General features: G+C 40.4%; 2 protein-coding genes across 2 annotated transcripts in view; one reads left to right on the top strand and one right to left on the bottom strand.

Moving 5' to 3' along the window:
• TMEM236 (transmembrane protein 236) overlaps nt 1-23,145 on the top strand; it is a gene marked incomplete at its 5' end in the record, with an annotated part of 42,314 nt that overhangs the window by 13,398 nt on the left and 5,771 nt on the right. The window contains one exon of the mRNA XM_081229327.1: nt 2,678-2,819. Within this exon, the coding sequence (XP_081085453.1) occupies nt 2,678-2,819 (142 nt within the window). The remainder of the gene's footprint in view (nt 1-2,677; nt 2,820-23,145) is intronic.
• On the bottom strand, nt 20,382-22,405 carry LOC308614722 (ubiquitin-conjugating enzyme E2 D3-like). Its single transcript, XM_081229328.1, has one exon. It carries the CDS (start codon nt 22,267-22,269, stop codon nt 21,826-21,828), a length of 444 nt encoding a protein of 147 aa, XP_081085454.1. The 5' UTR covers nt 22,270-22,405; the 3' UTR covers nt 20,382-21,825.

Genomic DNA, 23,145 nt, shown 5'->3' with positions numbered 1-23,145 from the left:
CTATCACAGATGATGCTCTATCTACAGTTTAATTGCCCATTTTGGGATTCTTTCCCGTTATGTCTCACCCACTGTGGGATATTTTTCTTTCCTTTTTTCTTATTTTTCACTGAAGTCTAACACACAAACAGAAAAGTTCACACAACATAAATACACAATGTTAATGGAATACCACAAAGCAAACTCCCATGGAAACACTACTCAGGTCAAAAAATAAAACTTTGTCAATGCCCTAAAAGCCACTTCCAATGACTACCTTTCCTCCATCCCAAAGGTAACTTCTATCTTAACTCCTAATACCACAGGTACCACAGGTTAGTCTCTCTGTTTTTGAAAGTTTTATAAAGGGAAATCAAATTATCTATTATCTATCTACCTATCTATCTATCTAATTTGTATCTGGCTCCTTTTATTCAAAAGTATGATTCATTCATTTTTTCTGGTTAGCTGTAGTTCATTCATTTTCATTCCTATATTTCATTTCATTTTATGAATTTATCATAAAGTATTTTATGAATTCTTTATGATATTTATCATTTTATGAATATATCACACTTTATTCATCAGTTCTACTCTTTTTTTTTAAATGGGCAAAATATTTTAATAGACATTTCACAAAGAAGATCTACAAATAGCAAACAAGCACCTAAAAATATGCTGAACATTATTGATCATCAGAAAAATGTAAACTAAATCACAATGTGATACTACTACATACCCACAAGAGCAGTTAAAATTTTGTTTTTGTTTTTTTTAAATTAATTTTTATTGGAGTATAGTTTCTTTACAATGTTGTGTTAGTTTCTACTGTCCAGCAAAGTGAATCAGCTATACGTATACATCATCAGTTCTGCTCTTAATGGCCATTTCAGTTTCCAGTTTTTGCTGCTGTGAATATCCTTGAACATGTCTCTTGGTACCCATGTGCAAGCATTTCAGTTGGTTAAATGTGTAGGAGTAGAACTGATGGGTCACAAGATGTTCAAGTACTCAGTACTCAGTTGTAACTGACAATGTCAGTTCTTCAAAGAGAGTATACTAATTTAGACTTCCACTAGCAGAGAATGAGCAGTCTTGGTGTTCCTCATCCTCAGCAGCACTTGCACTTTAAGTCTTTTTATTTTAACCATTCTGGTGAGTATATTCTTGAATTTCATTGTAGTTTTCAATTGCATTTCCCCAGTAATTAATGAGATTGAGCATATTTTTCATCTTGCCCATTTTTCCCTAATGTCTTGCTTATCTTTAAAACTTGATTTGGAAGAATTATTTGTATATTCAGATTTCAAGCCCTTTTTTGATTATATGTATTGCAAATACCTTCTCACTCTGTGACTTCGTACTCTTAATGGTATCTTTTGATCGAGAGAAGCTCTTAATTTTAAAAGAGTCCGATGCATCAATTTCTTTTCTTTATGGATAGTTCTTTTGGTTACTTGTTTGAGGCGATTTTGTCATATTGTGAATCTGAACCTTGAGGTCCTGAAGATACTCTCCTATATTATATTTTGGAGGCTATATTATTTTGCCATTCTCTTTTAGATTCACAATCCACCTGGAACTTATTTTTGTGTATGTTGTACAGTAGGGAATCGAGTGTTTTTTCCCAAATAATATCTAATGAACCAAGTACCATTTATTAAAAAATCTGCCCTTGCCACATTTATTTGCAGTGCTGACTTTGTTATAAATCAGATGTGTGTATACCTGGTCTATTCTGAGCTTTCTGTTCTGTACTGCCTACTTCTCTATTCCTGTGCCAACACCACACTGTCTTAATTCTTGTAGCTTTATAATAGCTCTTTATATCCAGAAAAGTAAACACTCCTATCTTCTTTTTCTTCTAGAACGGCTTGCACTTGGTATTCTTATATTCATTTTAGAATCAGCTTGTCATTTTCCACAGAAAAGTTGGAATTTTGATTGAGGTTGTATCAAATTGTATCATTTTTAAAAATCTTATTTTCTATCTCTTTGTTTTTGGTATGTAGGAATAATTTATCCATTTTGGGGAGATTTTCCCCATTTATAATCATACAGTCTATGAATAATGACAGTTTGTTTTTCTTTCCAATACTTACACTGTTTATTTCTTTCTCTTGCATTATTACACTGGCTAGGACCTCTAGTACAGTGTTGAATAGAAATGGTCATGGTGTAACCTTTGTCTTATTCTTGATCTCAGAGGGAAAACTCTTAACATATCACCATTAACATGATGTTTGCCATAGCCTTTTTTGTAGATACCTTAAAGAGATGAAGGAAGTGCTCCAAAGCCGAGCTGGGTTTACCCAGATCTCTCTTCTTGGAAGACCCAACACTCTAATGTTTGCCCCCCTAGCTCTTTGAGCTAGGACTCTCAGAGGCTCTGCTTAGCAGTTGGGTTGGGAGAGATTCCCCATTCCACTATTCCAGGAGCCTACTGTTAGCTTTTTATGCACATTTACCAAGCTCTGTCTTTAACTGAAAGTTCTTCCATTGATACGAATCCTTATTACATATTTAGAAATGGTTCAAAACCTTGTGGGGTTGAACACCTAAAAAGCTGAAAACCAAGCTTCTAGTCTTTTAGTAAATGTATGTATAATTAATTTAGCACTGCTTTCAAACTCCTCAAAGAATTGTGAACAAAGAAAGTACAAAAATTTAATGCTTCTAAATGGTCTTCTGAAAACAGGTTCAAAAGAATATTAATGGTTCCACTGGTATCTTACCGGATATGTTACTTGACCTGCCAGTCTCTTTGGTTCTGACCTGCTTGATCGTGGTTGATATTATTGAAAAACTCAGGACATATCCTCTTAGAGGGAGGCAAAAGAGTAAGTATTATTTTAAATACAAATATTTTTTAAAGTTTCACATATAGTTCACCTTTCTCCCACTCTTGTCTGTTGACAGGTTTAATGATATTTTTTAAGAGCTAACATTACAGATAGAAGATTACAAATGAAGATATCCAAATATAATTATAGCTACTTTGATAGCTATACAGTTATTCTTATTTCTTTTTTGATTTCGATAGTACTGACAAATGGATAAAGTTACTAAGTATTTAATACTAAATCTTCAATGTTTACTCTAACATGAAAATTACCTAAGTAAATTATTATAGATTTGTATTTTTAGGAACTCTCTCAAAACCTTAAGTTGAGATGAATAAATAAGAGAGTTTAGTCTGCATACCTTTGATACAGGAATTAATATGACTGCTGCAGATATGTCCTAGAGATTTCTGTGTTTTTAATCGTGGATTGTCAAAGAGCTAAAGATCACACTCAAAACCAAGATATGGCACATTCTTCCAAAGGGAGCAGTTGAAACTAAATATTGGTTGACCTTTAAAAAAACTATTTTGTTAATTGAATATTTTGTTTGGTTAGTCAAAAATTCCCTCAACTTTCATTTAATTTTATGTGATGGTATCTGTGTTTGATTTACAGTATTTGCATGGTATGGTTATTGTATGGCAAAGATTTTGCAATTGAAATGGGTAGGTTTTGTTAATCATTCCCTGACGGAGTGGATGGGATAAATTGAGTGAGTCATAGCAGAATGCTTTGGGGTAATAGGGCAACTACTACAACCAGGAAGGAAAACACTAGACTCATTTCTTATGAGCCATCACCCCTCCAGTCACTCTTGCTCCTCAGATTGAAAAGCAAAACTGAGTTGGAGGCCTCCAGGAAACCTGAGACTTTGAGCTTCATATTTTGCACTTTGCCCTTGGGTGGCAGACGATAGAGTGTTAAGTTTAACATAACACAGGTGACAGGTAGATAAGATGGCAGCCAATGAGTCTGTTGAAGAAAAGGTACTCCCAAGGTACATCTGCCCTCCACAGACAAGTGTATTTGTCTTAAACTGAGGATATTTGGGAATCGCCAAACCCTTTACTACTTTTGTAGACTTCTTAATGACACAAGCCCATTTTGAAGTTGGACTGTTTTTAATGAGCCTGTATTTTCCATGTTAATGTGAAGTTGCTAAGTTTTTAGTGAAAGTTCTCTTTTAAAAAATGCACATGTATATTTTTGGGAATCAGTTATTGGCGTTTTATATTTTAAGTGATGAGTTGGATTTTTAAAGGGGCATTTTCTTTGTATTCAGAAGTAGTGGTGAAAAGAGAATCAAAATAAGAGAACCCCAAGGAAGAAGTCAGTCTTGGGGAGAAGACTCTAGAACATCTTGTTCAATTGCTGCTTCTTAGTTGAAGTGCCTCCTTCTTGAGCTCTTTCTTCTCTGCTCAAACTTAGGAAGGTTAGTGTCTGGTTAAATAGCGCCACCGTTTAATAAAATCACACTTTAAAATGCTAACATTCATTCAAACTACCTTTGTAAATATTAATTATATGTGTATTTAGTTTTTGTGCAACCTTTGAACTCAGTTAGTCTCCTATACTCATTTTAACAGGCATACTAATAAAGTCAATTGCGTGAGTTTTTAACCGATGGGGTATTCTCATTTATCCTCTGGAATGTAAATTAATACATAAACATAAATTATAATACATAAATCTGAATATAAGCAAGTATGCTATAAATATGGTTTCACTGCATGTGCTACCTCAGAATCAAAGCAGTAGGATAGGGGTGTGTGACAGCAAAGTTTAGAATAATTTGTGTCCCTTTAGAAAATGTTGAGAAAGAAATACATTCTCTTCTTTGCTATCCAGATAGTTTGACATGCATCCATACTAGTCAACTTATAGCAGTTTTCACTTCATACTAGATGAAACTAAGGTCCTCTACAATGCTTGGATTTATGGACACACTTGCACTACCCTACCTTTTGTTGTTGTTGTTGCATCAATATATTAAAAAAAATTTTTTAATTGAAGTACAGTTGATTTACAATTCTGTGTTAATTTCTGCTGTACAGTAAAGGGGTTCAGTTGTACATATATAAACATTCTTTTTTTATATATTCTTTTCCATTATGGTTTATCACAGGATATTGACTATAGTTCCCTGTGCTCTACAGTAGGACCTTGTTGTTTGTCCATTCTCTATACATCTGCTCATCCCAAACTCCCAGTCCTTCCTCCCCCCCACCCTCTCCTAACTATACTATCTAAATTCCAAGCTACCAAAGTTTGATCTTTGTGTAGTTTTTCTTTTTCTAAATTAAAAAATAAAAGTTCTGTATTTGACATATGCTTAAAGCAATCTTTCCTGGCCCAAAGAATCCTTTCTGCTAACTTCATACTACCAGTTGAAATACCTAAGTATCAAGTGATTACCAAGCCGTAACGTTTAAGTGGATCATTTCCCGTAGACTGGGGCTCACTTGGGAATATTTTTTGGAACATAGATCTCTGAGGCATGGCAATCTCACAGATGCACATAGCACCTAATAGTGTCATATCCTGGCCATGAGAACAAATAATAAGAATACAATATATAGCCTGCATGTCGCCCGCTCTTACTAGTATGTGGGTACAAATGAACACACTTTTACATTTCCATCTGAATTTTGCTATCTCAGTCCCAACCTGTTAGTGACTGGACCTCCATTTCTCTTCCTCTCCCATATTGTTCTCTCTCCCATGTTTTAATTTTTTTGTCTGTGTTTTGGGTCTTCGTTGCTGCGCGTGCGCTCTCTCTAGTTGCAGCAAGCGGGGGCTACTCTTAGTTGTGGTGTGCGGGCTTCTCCTTGTGGTGGCCTCTCATTGCAGAACACGGGCTCCAGTAGTTGTGGCCCGTGGGCTCCGTAGTTGTGGCTTGCAGGCTCTAGAGCGCAGGCTCAGTAATTGTGGTGCACAGGCTTCGTTGCTCTGTGGCATGTGGGATCTTCCTGGACCAGGGCTCGAACCCGTGTCCCCTGCATTGGCAGGCGGGTTGTTAACCACCGTGCCACCAGGGAAGCCCCTCTCTCCCATTTTTAAATGGGACCCTAGGTGGGTCTCCCGTGGTCTCCTTTGTTGGTCTAGACTGTTGAATGTCCTCTTGCCCCTGCTTTCCCCTCAGCTGTCTTTCTCACGTTCCAACTACTTGATGTGCTGTTGTCCCACCACCCCTGCTTGACCCTGCTCCACACACCCTAGTACTGCTGTTTCTTGCCTCTGGGATATTGCTTGATGTTCTGCTGGTGTTCTGAACTGATGACCTTTCCCCTGCCATTGGAGTAGTGACTTCCCTCCCCTGAGTTCTACGTTCCTAGAGAAGTCCCACACAGAGTCGTGGAATAGCTATTTTCACTTAGACACACAACCCTTTCATCCCCAGATCGTATAAGGAATCACAGACTGTCTGGGCTTTAATGATTTCAAGTAGTGGCCATCCAATCCACTGGAAACCACTGTTTCCTCTCCTACCACTAGATCGTATGGCTGATTCTGGTAGAGCTAGACTCCTTCTTCTTTGGGAGTGGCGTGGTTTCTGAGGAGCCGCACAGTTTCTCCTTACATCAGCCTCACCATTGTCTGAACCCCAAACCATGGTCACCGTTAGATTCTCCTCCCTGCCCTTGCCAAGATTCCTTAACTCCCATATAAACCAGTGACTGCAGACAGACATAAGGGAGTCTGTGGTTAGGAAGTGAGTTTTCAGTCCTCCCTGCAGGACTCATTAGAGTGGCATGAACCCAGCTTGGGCACCATATTACGAAGCGGTACAATAGCGTATCGTGATTAAAGTACTATACATAGGGCCCCAGGTGACGGCGAACTTCATTTTATCTAAGGTGCTGGAGGTCAGAAAAGACTAAGGGGAATACCTGGAATTTGTAGGAGTTTGTAGGCAGACATGGTGAAGAAAGCTTTCTCCACAGAAGGAAGGTTGGGTCTGTAGAAACTCAGGTGTCCACGTAATAAACGGGCATGTTTGGGAAGGAAAAATAACTTCGGCTGCATTTCTCATCCTGAGTAGGCAAACCTAGCGCTGGAACAGAAGTTGCCTTCTTTTTTTTTTTTTTTTTTTTTTGCGGTACGCAAACCTCTCACTGTTGTGGCCTCTCCCGTTGCGGAGCGCTCCAGACACGCAGGCTCAGCGGCCATGGCTCACGGGCCCAGCCGCTCCGCGGCATGTGGGATCTTCCTGGACCGGGGCACGAACCCGTGTCTCCCACATTGGCAGGCAGACTCTCAACCACTGCACCACCAGGGAATCCCCCGGAAGTTGCCTTCTTAAGACCAGCTACTGTTTGCTTTTCAAATAGTCAATTTGGAAACCTCCAAAGCTGCTCCAAGAGGTACTGTAAAGATCTTCCGGAGGTGGGGAGAGCAGGAGGGGGAGGCTGAACTGGGGTCTGTGGATGCCCCAATTCCTACTTCAACCAGAGAAACACAGCTTTTGTTTGCTTAGGAGTTAGTGTTTTATGTAAGATTTCATTGGAAAAAGTGCTTCTTCTAAATGTCTGCAAATCAGCGTAGGACCTCATTTAGAGTTGTTGGCTGTACCTATATCTGTACCTATATCCAGCCAATTCTCAGCATCTCCAGCCATTAGTCCCGTGATGACACTGCACAGTCTAGAGAAAACTGTGACCCCCTCCAAGGTCTTGTGACTGACTGTTGCTGCTCTGGGGTATGAGACGATGCAACGCAATCCAATCCCATCTAATACAGTGCAGTTCAGCTTCGCAGACAGAGCTGGATCATCCCGGTGGAGTACACACAGGTTTGAGACCCAACACATACAAAAACCAGGTAACATTTTTAACATTCCACTTTTGAATTTTTAAAATTTCCAGTGTTTTCTGTTTCTCCAAAATAATACATATTTATTTAAGGATTATCAAATAGACATAAACAAAAAAGAAGAAAATGGAAATCAACCAGAGTTCTACACACTAGAGATCTATGACGGATAGCATCTTGATGGGTGTTCTTTACTTAAGAAAACCTACTTTATAACTTTTTTTTTTCTCAACAGTATGTGGTGGGTGTCATTCTTGTTAAAAAATGGTGGATATTGGGCTTCCTTGGTGGCGCAGTGGTTGAGAGTCAGCCTGCCAATGCAGGGGACGTGGGTTTGTGCCCCGGTCCAGGAAGATCCCACATGCCGCGGATCGGTTGGGTCCGTGAGCCATGGCCGCTGAGCCTGTGCGTCCGGAACCTGTGCTCCGCAACAGGAGAGGCCACAACAGTGAGAGGCCCGTGTAACGCAAAGAAAAAAAAAAAAGGTGGATATTATTCTTGTTATTACATCTTCTACTGCATCATTTTTGTTGGCTGAAAAATATTTCCGTGTATTAATGAGCCATGACTTACTAACTTATTGTTGGACAACTAGATTTTCCCCCTAGTTTTGAGCTATTGTAAACACGACTGTTAATGACTTGTTTGGAAGTGAGAAGGGTTGAGAAGAAAAGGACAAGGATGTGGTTAAAATGAGTAAGGTGGTGTTTGTTTGAGTTGGGCAGGGGAGACAAGCCAGGTTAGAGGACACAAGTGTGGATGGTGCAGGGGGTCTATGTTTTCAGGGATCCTGTGCTGTGTATGGGAGTCATCAGCCACTGTGCGAGGTAACTAGCCAAGCAGAGGCTGGGGCCAGAGTTGACTGCTGCTGGACGGCAGCCGAATGATGTCAGGATGATGACCATAGACAGTGTCCTCAGAAGACCCTGAGCATCCGCACATGCCCAGACTCCTTGGCAACAACGCTTGCCAGAAGAAAGGGACAATTTTGGACTGGCTGCTCATGAGGACAAACACAGAGGGGGTCTCAGGGGGTTGTACCAAGGGGGTGGCAAGATGGTTTAGCTACAGTAGGGCTATCTGCATAGTCAGACGTGACTGGCTAGAAGTGAGATCGACAGGCTGTTTGAGTGGAAACCATCATAGCTCTGCAGAGGAGGCGGTTTCCAGCGTCACATCAGTAACAGGTGCAGCGTAAGGTTTTCAACTCAATCTGCACTCATTGGCCCCACTCCAGTTCCTTCCGTGTAGCCTCAGAGACTTGAACCAAGTGCTGCAGGGACTTGGGCAGCACAGATGATTATTTCTTTAGGTGAAATGCCTCCGTGTGCGACTTCGGGCTCAAAGGATATGCAAGGTTTTAAGGCTGGCATCTGTAATTTTTTTAAAGTTCTCCAAGCAATTCTGATGCCCACCTTGATTGAGAGCCTTTAATTATACATTAGGAACTGACACAAAAACAAGTTAAAAGCCGAGAGACGAAATCCAAATTCCTAAAGGAACCTTCTTTCCAGATTTCCTTGGAATGGAACTCAGCACTCTGTAACCAAATAGGATGTAAGAGACGCCACAGAAGGTAAAAGAAAAAAAAAGGGGAGACACTACTTTTCTCTGAATAAAATGAATGGCGTTTTGAGTCCCCCTTTGCTTCTTTTTCAGAAAAAGCTTATCATACAATCTGAACCCAGTATGTGAGCTGGGTTTCCATAATGTGTTTTGCAATGTGGTTAGAGAGTACGTGTGAGGAACGCTGTTCGCGGCCATGCCAAGAAGGGGGAGGATTTCCTTTTAAACCCTCCCTTTGCTGTTTAGAAGAAGGAAGTTTCAGGAAAGTATGTCAGCTCTAGGATTTGTTCCCCTTCTCAAGAAACAAGTAACCATTTACCGGACTGGGAGTGAGAGAAGGGTAGAATTTCTGATTTATACTTTCTACAGAGGGACCAGCTGTCAGGATTAGGACAGTGTAGACCAGGCCAGAAACTAGACTGCAGTGGGTCCCTGTGTCAAAAGGCATGGGGCATCAGGTGCTGCCAGAACTGAGTTAGGACTCCCTTTAATTAGGACAGCTTTCCATGATTGTAACAATTTGGCATTTAATTGTTAATTTTTTCCTAGGGAGGAAATAAAATGTATGAACAATTTTAATACATAAAGTGAGATTTTTGAGAATTGCAAGATATTTTCAAAATAAATATTTTCAAGGACTCTAAGAGTAAGGGAACCTAAAGAATTCAGCATGTATTACTTTATAATAGCAACAAAATTTTATGGCCCCAGCAAGAAATTAAAGGCATAGGTCACTGATTTTCAGTATCTTGATTTCCTTGCGCAGGATTGAAGAGAGTGACACAGGTTGTTGAGCTGGTGGCCAGACAGCCTTTTGTTTACATCGGGTATACATTAGTGGTAGGGTCCAGTGCATAGGGACACCAGTTTGTTCAGACTCTGCTTTCACAGGCGATTTGAGGCCCCCAAGTCCCCCCATTTCAGGTGGGATGGATGTTCTAAAGCAGCGGTCCCCAACCTTTTTGGCAACAGGGACCGGTTTCGTGGAAGACAGTGTTTCCACGGCCCCACGGGGGGCGGCAGAGGAAGCTTCTTCCCTCGCTCGCCCGCCGCTCCCCTCCTGTTGTGCGGCCCGGTTCCTAACAGGCTGAGGACCTGTACCCGTCTGTGGCCCAGCTGTTGGGGACCCCTGCTCCAAGTATGCTTCCTGTGAACTCACAAACGCTTTCTTCTGGGAACCACGCATCGGCGCTTTCGTCCCCTGCCTGGTGCCTCCTACTTCCGCCAGTGCCCGGGAGGCTTTTGAATCCCTTGAGCCACCCCTGGCGCCCCAGGGGTACCGCCCCTGGGGTTGCCGGCCCGAGTCCAGGGGCTGTGCAGGCGCCGCACCGCGCATGCACGCACTCTACTGGGCCCACAGCCAGCGGTCTTCCCTTACCGTTGAGCTGCACAGTCCCCAGGCTGCGCTGCTGGGAGCTCCAAATGCCTTTCAGGGCTTCTTTACCAAATCAGTCCATGGTCTCGCTTAAAGGGCTCCATCTAGGACCCAGGCCAGAGGATAGTCTGTGCAGGATTCCCAAGTCTTCCTGTGATGGGAGGGGATTGAGAGCATGGGGGCCGGGGTTGGGGGGAGGGTGGGTATTATTCAGCCTGGTTTTGACGCTTTGGCTTACCTGCCTTAGTGCAGATTTTTTTTTTTCTCTAGAATGCGCATGGCTCCATCATGCTCATAGTCTCCGGAACAGGAATTCCTCCCATCTTTTATGCAGCAAATCTTTATGGAGGATCTGTTCCATACCAGACACTCCACTAGGCTCTGGGAGTGAAGTGATGGGTGAAAACAAGCAGAGCCCCCATTGCATGGAGCTCACCGTCTAGTGGGTGTGGTACCACATTTCTGAAGGACACTAACAAATACCTATAATTAAAGCTGAGGTAAGGGCTCTGAAGGCAACAAGTCAGGCTCATTCCCGCATGTGTCCATTTGTGTCACCCTGATTGGGCTCACACTGGGGTTTCTAGCTCTGGTCTCTATCCAGGCACTTAACTAGTAGAGGAATTTCAAACCACTTGGAAATCTAGAATTATTTATTGTATACATTAATGCATATTATATATTATATATTTATTACATTGTTAGCATAATTCATATGATCATTATTATAGTATACATACTATATTAATGTAAGTGTAGAAAAATAAGTTTTCTACTTCTGTACTGAAAATTAAATTACATTCTCTCAAAAGCAAATACCGTATGCTAACACATATATATGGAATCTACAAAAAAAAAAAAATGGTTCTGAAGAACCTAGGGCCAGGACAGGAATAAAGACGCAGAGGTAGAGAATGGACTTGAGGACACGGGGAGGGGGAAGGGTAAACTGGGACGAACTGAGAGAGTGGCAATGGACATATATACACTACCACATGTAAAATAGATAGCTAGTGGGAAGCAGCCGCATAGCACAGGGAGATCAGCTCGGTGCTTTGTGACCACCTAGAGGGGTGGGATAGGGAGGGTGGGAGGGAGACGCAAGAGGGAGGAGATATGGGGATATATGTATATGTATAACTGATTCACTTTGTTATACAGCAGAAACTAACACGACAATGTAAAGCAATTATACTCCAATAAAGATGTTAAAAAAAGGGTAAAAAAATAAATTAAAAAAACAAATTAATTACATTCTCTGATATAAACACATATCAAAGAGGAGAAGGACCAGAATATCCCAAATGAAAAGCTGAAGATTAGAAAATGAAGAAAATTTTCTCAACCTTAACAAATGGGATTTTTAAGAATTGATAATATTGTCAGTTTTTAGCAATTCTTGTCCAGTATTAGATGAATCTATAGAGGGAAAGATGATCTTTAAACTACCAAGCCTTCCTGCCGTGTCCTCAGACAAAAGAATTCCCTTAGAATTTCACATTGCCTAAAATTCAGAAATGAATTTATTTCTTGTCAGATTTATGCAATGCCTAGCATGGAACTGGAACTGAATCTGAGGGCTTTTGAATTTACCGGATCACAATACAATGCCTTTTTTAAAGAAAGTTGTCACAGTTGTCTCACAACTGATAATGTATGCCCAAGAGGTCTTGCAGAACTGATGATAAGTTGAATTCATTAGTATTATTAATTATTATTATTTGATGAAACCTTGCATACAGTTTTGAGCACAGAGAGTAGTACACTGGTCAGTGTTTAAACAACTGTCTCTCCTGGTGGGGGTGGTGGGGAAGCCCTGATTTGTAACATTTGCCAATTTTTTTCTGGCGTGAATACTCTCACAGTGACCAATTTACAGATACCAAGGTAGTATCGCTGAGCACTGATCACGGAATTGAGAAGAGGTACACATGACTGGCTCTCATCAGCTGGTGCAAGCTGTCTCTGCCTGCATAGGGTATATCTGTGCAGTAGCATATTTCTTTGTAAATAGGCAAATCTAAGAATTAAAGAATTAGTCTCTGTTAGTTTGACACTATGTCTCCAAATTTTTGACCTCCCCTGATATATGGGATACTGGGTAGCCGTGTAACTATAACCAAAGTTTAACTGTAATCACTGTTTACTGCATTCTATTTTCTATTCTCTTCTAATTCATTTAAAACAATTATTTAATGCACATAGAGCTGTTTCTCTGTGTCACACACTATTTTAAATGCTTTACAAATGTTGACTCAATCCTTCATCATAACCATGCTGGGAGGTCGGCGCTGGGTTTCATCATTTATTACTTGGCAGTGACGTTACTTGTCTTCCCAACCTCAGATGTGCTCCTCAAAGGAAACTGTGTACAGACACAGGTCAGCGAGTTTAGTCAGTGGAGATGGTGAAAATAACAATGTTTGTAATTTGTATTTTAAACACTTAAGAGTATCAAAGTGTTTATTTTAGACAGAGTGTATTTTTTTATTTGTATATTTGTTTTATTTTATTTTTTTAAACATCTTTACTGGAGTATAACTGCTTTACATTGTGTTAGTTTCTGCTGTATAACAAAGTGAATCAGCTATACGTACCCATATATCCCCATATCTCCTCCCTCTTGCATCTCCCTTCCACCCTCCCTATCGCACCCCTCTAGGTGGTCACAAAGCACTGAGCTGATCTCCCTGTGCTATGTGGCTGCTTCCCACTAGCTATCTATTTTACATTCGGTAGTGTATATATGTCCATGCCACTCTCTCACTTCGTCCCAGCTTACCCTTCCCCCTCCCTGTGTCCTCAAGTCCATTCTCTACATCTGCGTCTCTATTCCTATCCTGCCCCTAGATTCTTCAGAGCCATTATTTATTTATTTTTAGATTCCATATATATGTGTTAACATACGGTATTTGTTTTTCTCCTTCTGACTTACTTCACTCTGTAGGACAGACTCTAGGTCCATCCACCTCACTACAAATAACTCAACTTTGTTTCTTTTTATGGCTGAGTAATATTCCATTGTATATATGTGCCACATCTTCTTTATCCATTTATCTGTCGATGGACACTTAGGTTGCTTCCATGTCCTGGCTGTTGTAAATAGAGCTGCATTGAGCATTGTGGTACATGACTTTTTTTGAATTATGGTTTTCTCCGGGTATATGCCCAGGAGTGGAATTGATGGGTCATATGGTAGTTCTATTTTTAGTTTTTTAAGGAACCTCCATACTGTTCTCCATAGTGGCTGTATTAATTTACATTCCCACCAACAGTGCAAGAGTGTTCCCTTTTCTCCACACCCTCTCCAGCATTTATTGTTTGTAGAATTTCTGATGATGTTCATTCTGACTGGTGTGAGGTGATACCTCATTGTAGTTTTGATTTGCATTTCTCTAATGATTAGTGATGTTGAGCATTCTTTCATGTGTTTATTGGCAGTCTGTATATCTTCTTTGGAGAAATGTCTATTTAGGTCTTTTGCCCATTTTTGGATTGGGTTGTTTGTTTTTTTGATAGTGAGCTGCTTGTATATTTTAGAGATTAATCCTTTGTCAGTTGCTTCATTTGCAAATATTTTCTCCCATTCTGAGGGTTGTCTTTACGTCTTGTTTATGGTTTCCTTTGCTGTGCAAAAGCTTTTAAGTTTTATTAGGTCCCATTTGTTTAATTTGTTCTTATTTCCATTTCTGTAAGAGGTGGGTCAACAAGGATCTTCCTGTGATTTATGTCATAGTGTGTTCTGCATATGTTTTCCTCTAAGAGTTTTATAGTATCTGGCCTTACATTTAGGTCTTTAATCCATTTTGAGTTTATTTTTGTGTATGGTGTTAGAGAGTGTTTTAATTTCATTCTTTTACATGTAGTTCTCCAGTTTTCACAGCACCACTTATTGAAGAGGCTGTCATTTTCCATTGTATATTCTTGCCTCCTTTATCTGAGATAGGGTGACCATATGTGCATGGATTTATCTCTGGGCTTTCTATCCTGTTCCATTGATCTATATTTCTGTTTTTGTGCCAGTACCATACTGTCTTTGATTACTGTAGCTTTGTAGTATAGTCTGAAGTCAGGGAGCCTGATCCCTCCAGCTCCGTTTTTCTTTCTCAAGATTGCTTTGGCTATTCGGGGCCTTTTGTGTTTCCATACAAATTGTGAAATTTTTGTTCTAGTTCTGTGAAAAATGCCATTGGTAGTTTGACAGGGATTGCATTGAATCTGTAGATTGCTTTGGGTAGTAGAGTCATTTTCACAGTGTTGATTCTTCCAGTCCAAGAACATGGTATATCTCTCCATCTGTTTGTATCATCTTTAATTTCTTTCATCAAAGTCTTATGGTTTTCTGAGTAGAGGTCTTTTGTCTCCTTAGGTAGGTTTATTCATCTTATTCTTTTTGATGCAGTGGTAAATAGGAGTGTTTCCTTAATTTCCTTTTCAGATTTTTCATCATTAGTGTATAGGAATGCAAGAGATTTCGGTGCATTAATTTTGTATCCTGCTACTCTACCAAATTCACTGATTAACTCTAGTAGTTTTCTGGTAGCATCTTTAGGATTCTCTATGTATAGTATCATGTCATCTGCAAACAGTGACAGTTTTACTTCTTCGTTTCCAGTTTGGATTCATTTTATTTCTTTTTTGTGTCTGATTGCTGTGTCTAAAACTTCCAAAACTATGTTGAATAATACTGGTGAGAGTGTGAAACCTTGTCTTTTTCCTGATCTTAGTGGAAATGGTTTCAGTTTTTCACCACTGAGAATGATGTTGGCTGTGGATTTGTCGTATATGCCTGTATTATGTTGAGGTAAGTTCCCTCTATGCCTACTTTCTGGAGAGTTTTTATCATAAATAGGTGTTGAATTTTGTCGAAAGCTTTTTCTGCATCTATTGAGATGATCATATGGTGTTTATCCTTCAGTTTGTTAATATGGTGTATCACATTGATTGATTTGCATATACTGAAGAATCCTTGCATTCCTGGAATAAACTCCACTTGATCATGGTGTATGATCCTTTTAATGTGCTGCTGGATTCTGTTTGCTTGTATTTTATTGAGGATTTTCACATCTATGTTCATCAGTGATATTGGCCTGTAGTTTTCTTTCTTTGTGACATCTTTATCTGGTTTTGGTATCAGGGTGATGGTGGCCTTGTAGAATGAGTTTGGGAATATTCCTCCGTCTGCCATATTTTGGAAGAGTTTGAGAAGGATAGGTGTTAGCTCTTCTCTAAATGTTTGATAGAATTCGCCTGTGAAGCCATCTGGTCCTGGGCTTTAGTTTGTTGGAAGATTTTTAATCACAGTTTCAATTTCAGTGCTTGTGATTGATCTGTTAATATTTTCTATTTCCTCCTGGTTCAGTCTTGGAAGGTTGTGCATTTCTAAGAATTTGTCCATTTCTTCCAGGTTGTCCATTTTATTGGCATATAGTTGCTTGTAGTAATCTCTCATGATCCTTTCTATTCTGCAGTGTCAGTTGTTACTTCTCCTTTTTCATTTCTAATTCTGTTGATTTGAGTCGTCTCCCTTTTTATCTTGGTGAGTCTGGCTAATAGTTTATCAATTTTGTTTATCTTCTCAAAGGACCAGCTTTTAGTTTTATTGGTCTTTGCCATCATTTCCTTCATTTCTTTTACATTTATTTCTGATCTGATCTTTATGATTTCTTTCCTTCTGATAACTTTGGGTTTTTTTGCTCTCCTGTCTCCAATTGCTTTAAGTGTAAGGTTAGGTTGTTTATTTGAGATGTTTCTTGTTTCTTGAGGTAGGATTGTATTGCTATAAACTTCCCTCTTAGAACTGCTTTTGCTGCATCCCACAGGTTTTGGGCCATCATGTTTTCATTGTCAGTTGTTTCTAGGTATTTTTTTTTATTTTCTCTTTGATTTCTTCAGTGATCTCTTGGTTATTTAGTAGCGTATTGTTTAGCTTCCATATGTTTGTAGTTTTTACAGGTTTTTTTCCTGTAATTGATATCTAGTGTCATAACATCATGGTCAGAAAAGATACTTGATACGATTTCACTTTTCTTAAATTTACCAAGGCTTGATTTGTGACCCAAGCTATGATGTATCTTGGAGAATGTTCCATGACCACTTGAGAAGAAAGTGTATTCTGCTGTTTTTGGATGGAATGTCCTATAAATATCAATTAAGTCCATCTTGTTTAATGTATCATTTAAATCTTGTGTTTCCTTATTTATTTTCATTTTGGAAGATCTGTCCATTGGTGAAAGTGGGGTGTTAAAAGTCCCCTACTATGATTGTGTTACTGTCGATTTCCCCTTTTATGGCTGCTAGCGTTTACCTCATGTATTCAGGTGCTCCTATGTTGGGCGCATAAATATTTACAATTGTTATATCTTCTTGGATTGATCCCTTGATCATTATGTAGTGTCCTTCTTTGTCTCTTGTAATAGTCTTTATTTTAAAGTGTATTTTGTCTGATATGAGAATTGCTACTCCAGCTTCCTTTTGATTTGCATTTGCATGGAATATCTTTTTCCATCCCCTCACTTTCAGTCTGTATGTGTCCCTAGGTCTGAAGTGAGTCACTTGTAGACAGCATATATATGGGTCTTGTTTTTGTATCCATTCAGCCAGTCTATGTCTTTTGGTTGGAGTATTTAATGCATTTGCATTTAAGGTAGTTATCCATATGTTATGTTCCTATTACCGTTTTCTTAATAGTTTTGGGTTTGTTATTGTAGGTCTTTTCCTTCTCTGTGTTTCCTGCCTAGAGAAGATCCATTAGCATTTGTTTTAAAGCTGGTTTGGTGGTGCTGAATTCTCTTCTTTTGCTTGTCTGGAAAGGTTTTAATTTCTCTGTCGAATCTGAATGAGATCCTTGCTTGGTAGAGTTATCTGGATTGTAGCTTTTTCCCTTTCATCACTTTAAGTATGTCCTGCCACTCCCTTCTGGCTTGCAAAGCTTCTGCTGAAAGATCAGCTGTTCACCTTATGTGGATTCCCTCGTATGTTATTTGTTGCTTTTCCTGTGCTGCTTTTTAATTTTTGATAGTTTGATTAATATATGTCTTGGCGTGTGTCTCCTTGGATTTATCCTGTATGGGACTCTCTGCACTTCCTGGACTTGATTGACTATTTCCTCTCCCATACTAGGGAAGTTTTCAACTATAATCTCTTCAAATATTTTCTCAGTCCCTTTCTTTTTTCTTCTTCTCCTAGGACCCCTATAATTTGAATGCTGGTGCATTTAATGTTGTCCCAGAGGTCTCTGAGAGTGTCCTCAATTCTTTTCATTCTTTTTTCTTTATTCTGCTCTGAGGTAGTTATTTCCACCATTTTATCTTCCAGGTCACTTATCTGTTCTTCTGCCTCAGTTAGTCTGCTATTGATTCCTTCTAGAGAATTTTTACTTTCATTTATTGTGGTGTTCATCATTATTTGTTTGCTCTTTAGTTCTTCTAGGTCCTTGTTAAATGTTTCTTGTATTTTCTCCATTCTATTTCCAAGATTTTGGATCATCTTTACTATCATTACTCTGAATTCTTTTTCAGGTAGACTGCCTATTTCCGCTTCATTTATTAGGTCTGGTGGGTTTTTACCCTGCTCCTTCATCTGATGTGTGTTTCTCTGTCTCCCCATTTTGCTTAACTTACTGTGTTTGGGGGTTTCCTTTTCACTGCCTGCAGGTTCATAGTTCCTGTTGTTTTTGGTGTCTGCCCCCAGTGGGTAAGCTTGATTCAGTGGGTTTTGTAGGCTCCCTCGTGGAGGGGACTGGTGCCTTTGTTCTGGTGGATGAGGCTGGATCTTGTCTTTCTGGTGGGCAGGTCCGAGTTTGGTGGTGTGTTTTGGGGTATCTGTGATCTTATGATTTTAGGCAGCCTCTCTGGTAATGGGTGGGGTTGTGTTCCTGTGTTGCTAGTTGTTTGGCATGGGGTGTCCAGTACTGTAGCTTGCTGGTTGTTGAGTGGATCTGGATCTTAATGTTGAGATGGAGATCTCTGGGAGAGCTCTCGCCAACTGATATTACGTGGGGCCGGAAGGTCGCTGGTGGACCAATGTCATGAACTCGGCTCTCCCACCTCCCAGGCCTAGGCCTGACACCCTGCCAAAGCACCAAGACCCTGTCAGCCACATGGCTCAGAAGAAAAGGGAGAAAAAAAAAAAGAAAGAAAGAAAATAAAATAAAAGTAATTAAAATAAAAAAATTTAAATATTATTAAAATAAAAAAGCAATTAAAAAGTAAGAGAGCAAAGAAACCAATAAACAAATCCACCAATGATAACAAGCACTAAAATCTAAACTAAGGTAAACATATAAATCAGAAACTAGTCAGTCGCATACAGCAAACCCCAAGTCTACAGTTGCTCCCAAAGTCCACCGCCTCAATTTTGGGATGAGTCATTGTCTATTCAGGTATTCTACAGATGCAGGTACATCAAGTTGATTGTGGAGATTTAATCCGCTGCTCCTGAGGCTGCTGGGAGAGATGTCCCTTTGTCGTCTTTGTTCGCACAGCTCCTGGGGTTCAGCTTCGGATTTGGCCCCACCTCTGCATGTAGGTTGCCAGAGGGCGTCTGTTCTTCGCTCAGACAGGGCGGGGTTAAAGGATTAGCTGCTTCCGGGGCTCTGGCTCACTCAGGCTGGGGTGGGGGGGAGGGAGGGGCACGGAGTGCGAGGCGAGCCTGCGGCGGCGAAGGCCAGTGTGACGTTGCACCAGCCTGAGGCGCGCCGTGCGTTCTCCCGGGGAAGTTGTCCCTGGATCCCGGGACCCCGACAGTGGCGGGCTGCACAGGCTCCCCAGAAAGGGGGCGTGGACAGTGAGTGACCTGCGCTCGCACACAGGCCTCTTGGCGGCGGCAGCAGCTGCCCCAGCGTCCCACGCCCGTCTCTGGGGTCCGCGCTGATACCCGCGGCTTGCGGACGTCTTTGTAGCTCCTTTAAGCGGCGCTCTTAATCCCCTCTCCTCGGCACCAGGAAACAAAGAGGGAAGAAAAAGTCTCTTGCCTCTTCGGCAGCTCCAGACTTTTCCTGGACTCCCTCCCGGCCAGCCGTGGCGCACTAACCCCTTCAGGCTTTGTTCACGCCGCCAACCCCAGTCCCCTCCCTGCGCTCCGACCGAAGTCCGAGCCTCAGCTCCCAGCCCCGCCCGCCCCGGTGGCCGAGCAGACAAGCCTCTCGGGCTGGCGAGTGCCTGTCGGCCCCGCTCCTCTGTGCGGGAATCTCTCCGCTTTGCCCTCCGCACCCCTGTGGCTGCGCTCTCCTCCGCGGCTCCGAAGCTTCCCCCTCCGCCACCCGCAGTCTCCGCCCGCGAAGGGGCTCCTAGTGTGTGGAAACCTTTCCTCCTTCACGGCTCCCTCCTAGAGTGGCATGCCCCATCCGTATCCTTTTGTTTCTGTTTTTTCTTTTTTCTTTTGCCCTTCCCAGGTATGTGGGGAGTTTCTTGCCTTTTGGGAGGTCTGAGGTCTTCTGTTCAGCAGGTGTTCTGTAGGCGTTGTTCCACATGTAGATGTATTTTTGGGGAGGAAGGTGATTTCCATGTTTTACTCCTTCGCCATCTTGAAAGTCCTCCTTATTATTTTTTTAATCTCTAAAAGCACTTTGACTGAAAGTGCTTCATATGTTTTTTAAAAATTTTTCATAAGACTGTGACTTTTCTTCTATTCCAGATTTTTTTTTTCTCTCTCAGCATGTTATATTTAAATCATTAGCAGTTTTCTTTCTCTAGACCATTTTCCTCTCAGGGAAAAATTGATTTCGGGGACTGTGTATCAAGACTAGTCATACTTTTTCTGAATGAGTCTTTATTATTATTATTATTTTTAATCCAATAGCATTGACTTTTATTCATTCATGTTAAGTCACCTGAAATGATATCTGTTGCAGTTAAATGCTCATTAATGTAAATGGCTGAACAAATTCATTTTAATGGGTACTCACTCCATTAAAAAAAAAAAAACTCAATATCCCACATAGTTAAGTCACTTCAACATAGCCTTATGACAACTCCCACACCAAAACAGTACTTTATTTTGTAAATTTTGACCCATTATTACTCCCATGTTATGTTTTCAGCTGTCAAGTGTACAAGGTGAAGAAAAAATTTAGTTAGATGGGGGTTGCACCTGGAAAATAAATTTCTTAAACTCCACATACACGTTTCAAAACTGCTGGGTCCCAAGTCCATCAATGAACTCCCGGGCTGCCAGTATCATGTGCAGCATACTAAAGCTACACTATCTGAATAGCTTATTAATTCTGCATAAATCAGGTCAAACAATGTGTCAACCTGTAACAGACTGCACACTTTTAACTGAACATGGCAAAATATTCACTCTCTAGAACTTTACATCATCATTTGATGTCAAACAATGAAGCAAATCCCAACAGTATATACAAAAAACAGCTTTGCATTTACAAAAGATTGTTTCCCATACTGATTAATCCAGGCAGCTAACTCATTGGTTTATGCAACTTTATTGAAGAAAAATAAATCAATTACTAGCAGAGCTATTAGTTGATCACTCATCCATTGACAACTTGCATCATTTATTCAGTGCTATATTAAACAGTGTATTGGAAGATAGATTAACTAATAGCTCCAAGCCTCCTAACAATTTAAATGAAAATTACAAAATGTTTGAGACCCTATTTTGGAATACAAAGGGTGTTTGACTTCCAATTTCCATTCTCTGTAGAACAAGAACAGGTCATTCCTTTATTGACATGCATAAAATCCATCACATTTTCTGTTCTGCTGATGCTATAAATTCAATACCAATTCTCCAGCCACATCAGTTATGAGCATAAAGTATATCATGTAACCTCAAATCTCTAACAGTGGAAGGCTTACACAAGATGGATGCTGCTAGAATAATGCTGCTTCCTTTGATGTGGCAACTGAGCATCCATCTCCCTCCCCCTCTGATGATTCTTCAGCATGTTAGAGCAGTGAGGAATGGTTTTAGTCTCATAACCAAGTTAGAGTGAAGACATTGGCCACATAATACACATGCTCCATTTTTTTAAAAATTCTGAATCTTGGGCAACTGTTCTCTTGTAACTACTTTACAGTTTCTAAAAGCAGTTATTGTCCAAAGCTGGAAGAACTTAAGTCTTCTCAGATGAGCATGTGAATGAATGGAGGGAGGTAAACAAAAAATAAAATTAAAAAAGATGAGGTCTGATAGGGGAGCAGCCGGATAAGAAAATCAAAAAAGGAACAGTAATTTAAAGTTTATTCCAGCTATAATGCAGGTTATTCTGACTTTAAGGTAGCATCACATGGCATACTTCTGAGTCCATTCCCGAGATATTTTGTTGTACTTATCTCTGTCTGTTTTATAGATCCGTGCAATCTCTGGCACTAGGGGGTCATCTGGGTTTGGATCACATAGCAGTGAACAAATGGATAAAAGAACTGTAGAAATAGTTAAAGCAGGAGACCACTGTGATCTTAGAATATCGAGACAAATGCTGCCATTACTGTTAATATTTGGATGATAAATTCTTGTTGTAAATGCAACCTTAGGTGGTTTGAAGGGGTAGTCTGTAGGAAAATGAATTGTCAAAAAGAATACACCGCCTTGATATGGGCTGTCATTAGGTCCCATAATTGTGGCTTGCCAATGAAACATATCATCCCCAACTGGACCTGCAGAACATTGTGCTGGAGGGTCACGGGCCAAATCACTAAGTTCCTTATTAATCCGTTTCAGCGCCATAGTCTGTGCTTTTCGTCTGGCTCCTCAGTATCTCGGTGTGTGTTCAAAGTTCCGGCCAAAACTCTTGATTATCCTGGCGGCTGGGAAGGATTGTCTCTTGGTCTCACACCGGCTCTGCCCGACACAGGCGCTTGGTATTGAGGAGGCGAATCTCGCGAGAATCTCGTGGCTGTCTAACAGGAGCTGTAGCGCTGCAATGAATGAGTCTTTAATTCGATCTTCTGGTTGCTGTTGCTGTGAGTTGAGTAACAACCTCATTTCACATCAGCTGCCTTGACGGCCTCAAGAGCCTCTTTGATGAATCCCCAGGTCCTCTCTAGCTCCCGTGCCCTGCATTGTCCTCATCTTTGGTGAACTTAGAATAAACTTAGAATGAATCCAAAACGTTTATCGTGGCCCATAAGCTCTACATCACCTGGCTTTGCCACGGACAGTGTTGTCTAGTGCTTAAGGGTGTGTGGTTCACGCTCCATCCCTCTCCTTGCTTGCTGTGTGACCCTGGAAACAATCCTTAATCTCTTTCTGCCTTAGTTTACTCATCTTTAAAATGGAAACATAATAGTATCTACATCATAGAGGTTTATTATTATTATTATTATTATTATTATTATTATTATATTGAAGTATAGTTGATTTATAATATTGTGTTAGTTTCAGGTATATAGCAAAGTGATTCAGTTATATATATTATATTGTATATATTTCAGATTCTTTTCCATAATAGGTTATTACAAGATGTTGAATATAGTTCCCTGTGCTCTATGGTAAATCCTTACTGCTTATCTGTTTTACATATAGTAGTTTGCATATTCCTAATTTATCTCCCCCGACACCTTTCCCCTTTGTTAGCCACATCATAGAGTTTCTCTAAGGATG

The sequence above is a fragment of the Mesoplodon bidens genome (assembly GCF_964165515.1).
Source record: "Mesoplodon bidens genome assembly, chromosome: 3".
Classification (NCBI taxonomy): domain Eukaryota; kingdom Metazoa; phylum Chordata; class Mammalia; order Artiodactyla; family Ziphiidae; genus Mesoplodon; species Mesoplodon bidens.
The sequence above is the reverse complement of the archived record's forward strand: the minus strand, read 5'-3'. Positions and strand labels throughout refer to the sequence as shown.

Excerpts from the sequence above, each read along its gene's own strand:
- LOC308614722 (XM_081229328.1), bottom strand. The coding sequence starts at position 22,269 with ATGGCGCTGAAACGGATTAATAAGGAACTTAGTGATTTGGCCCGTGAC.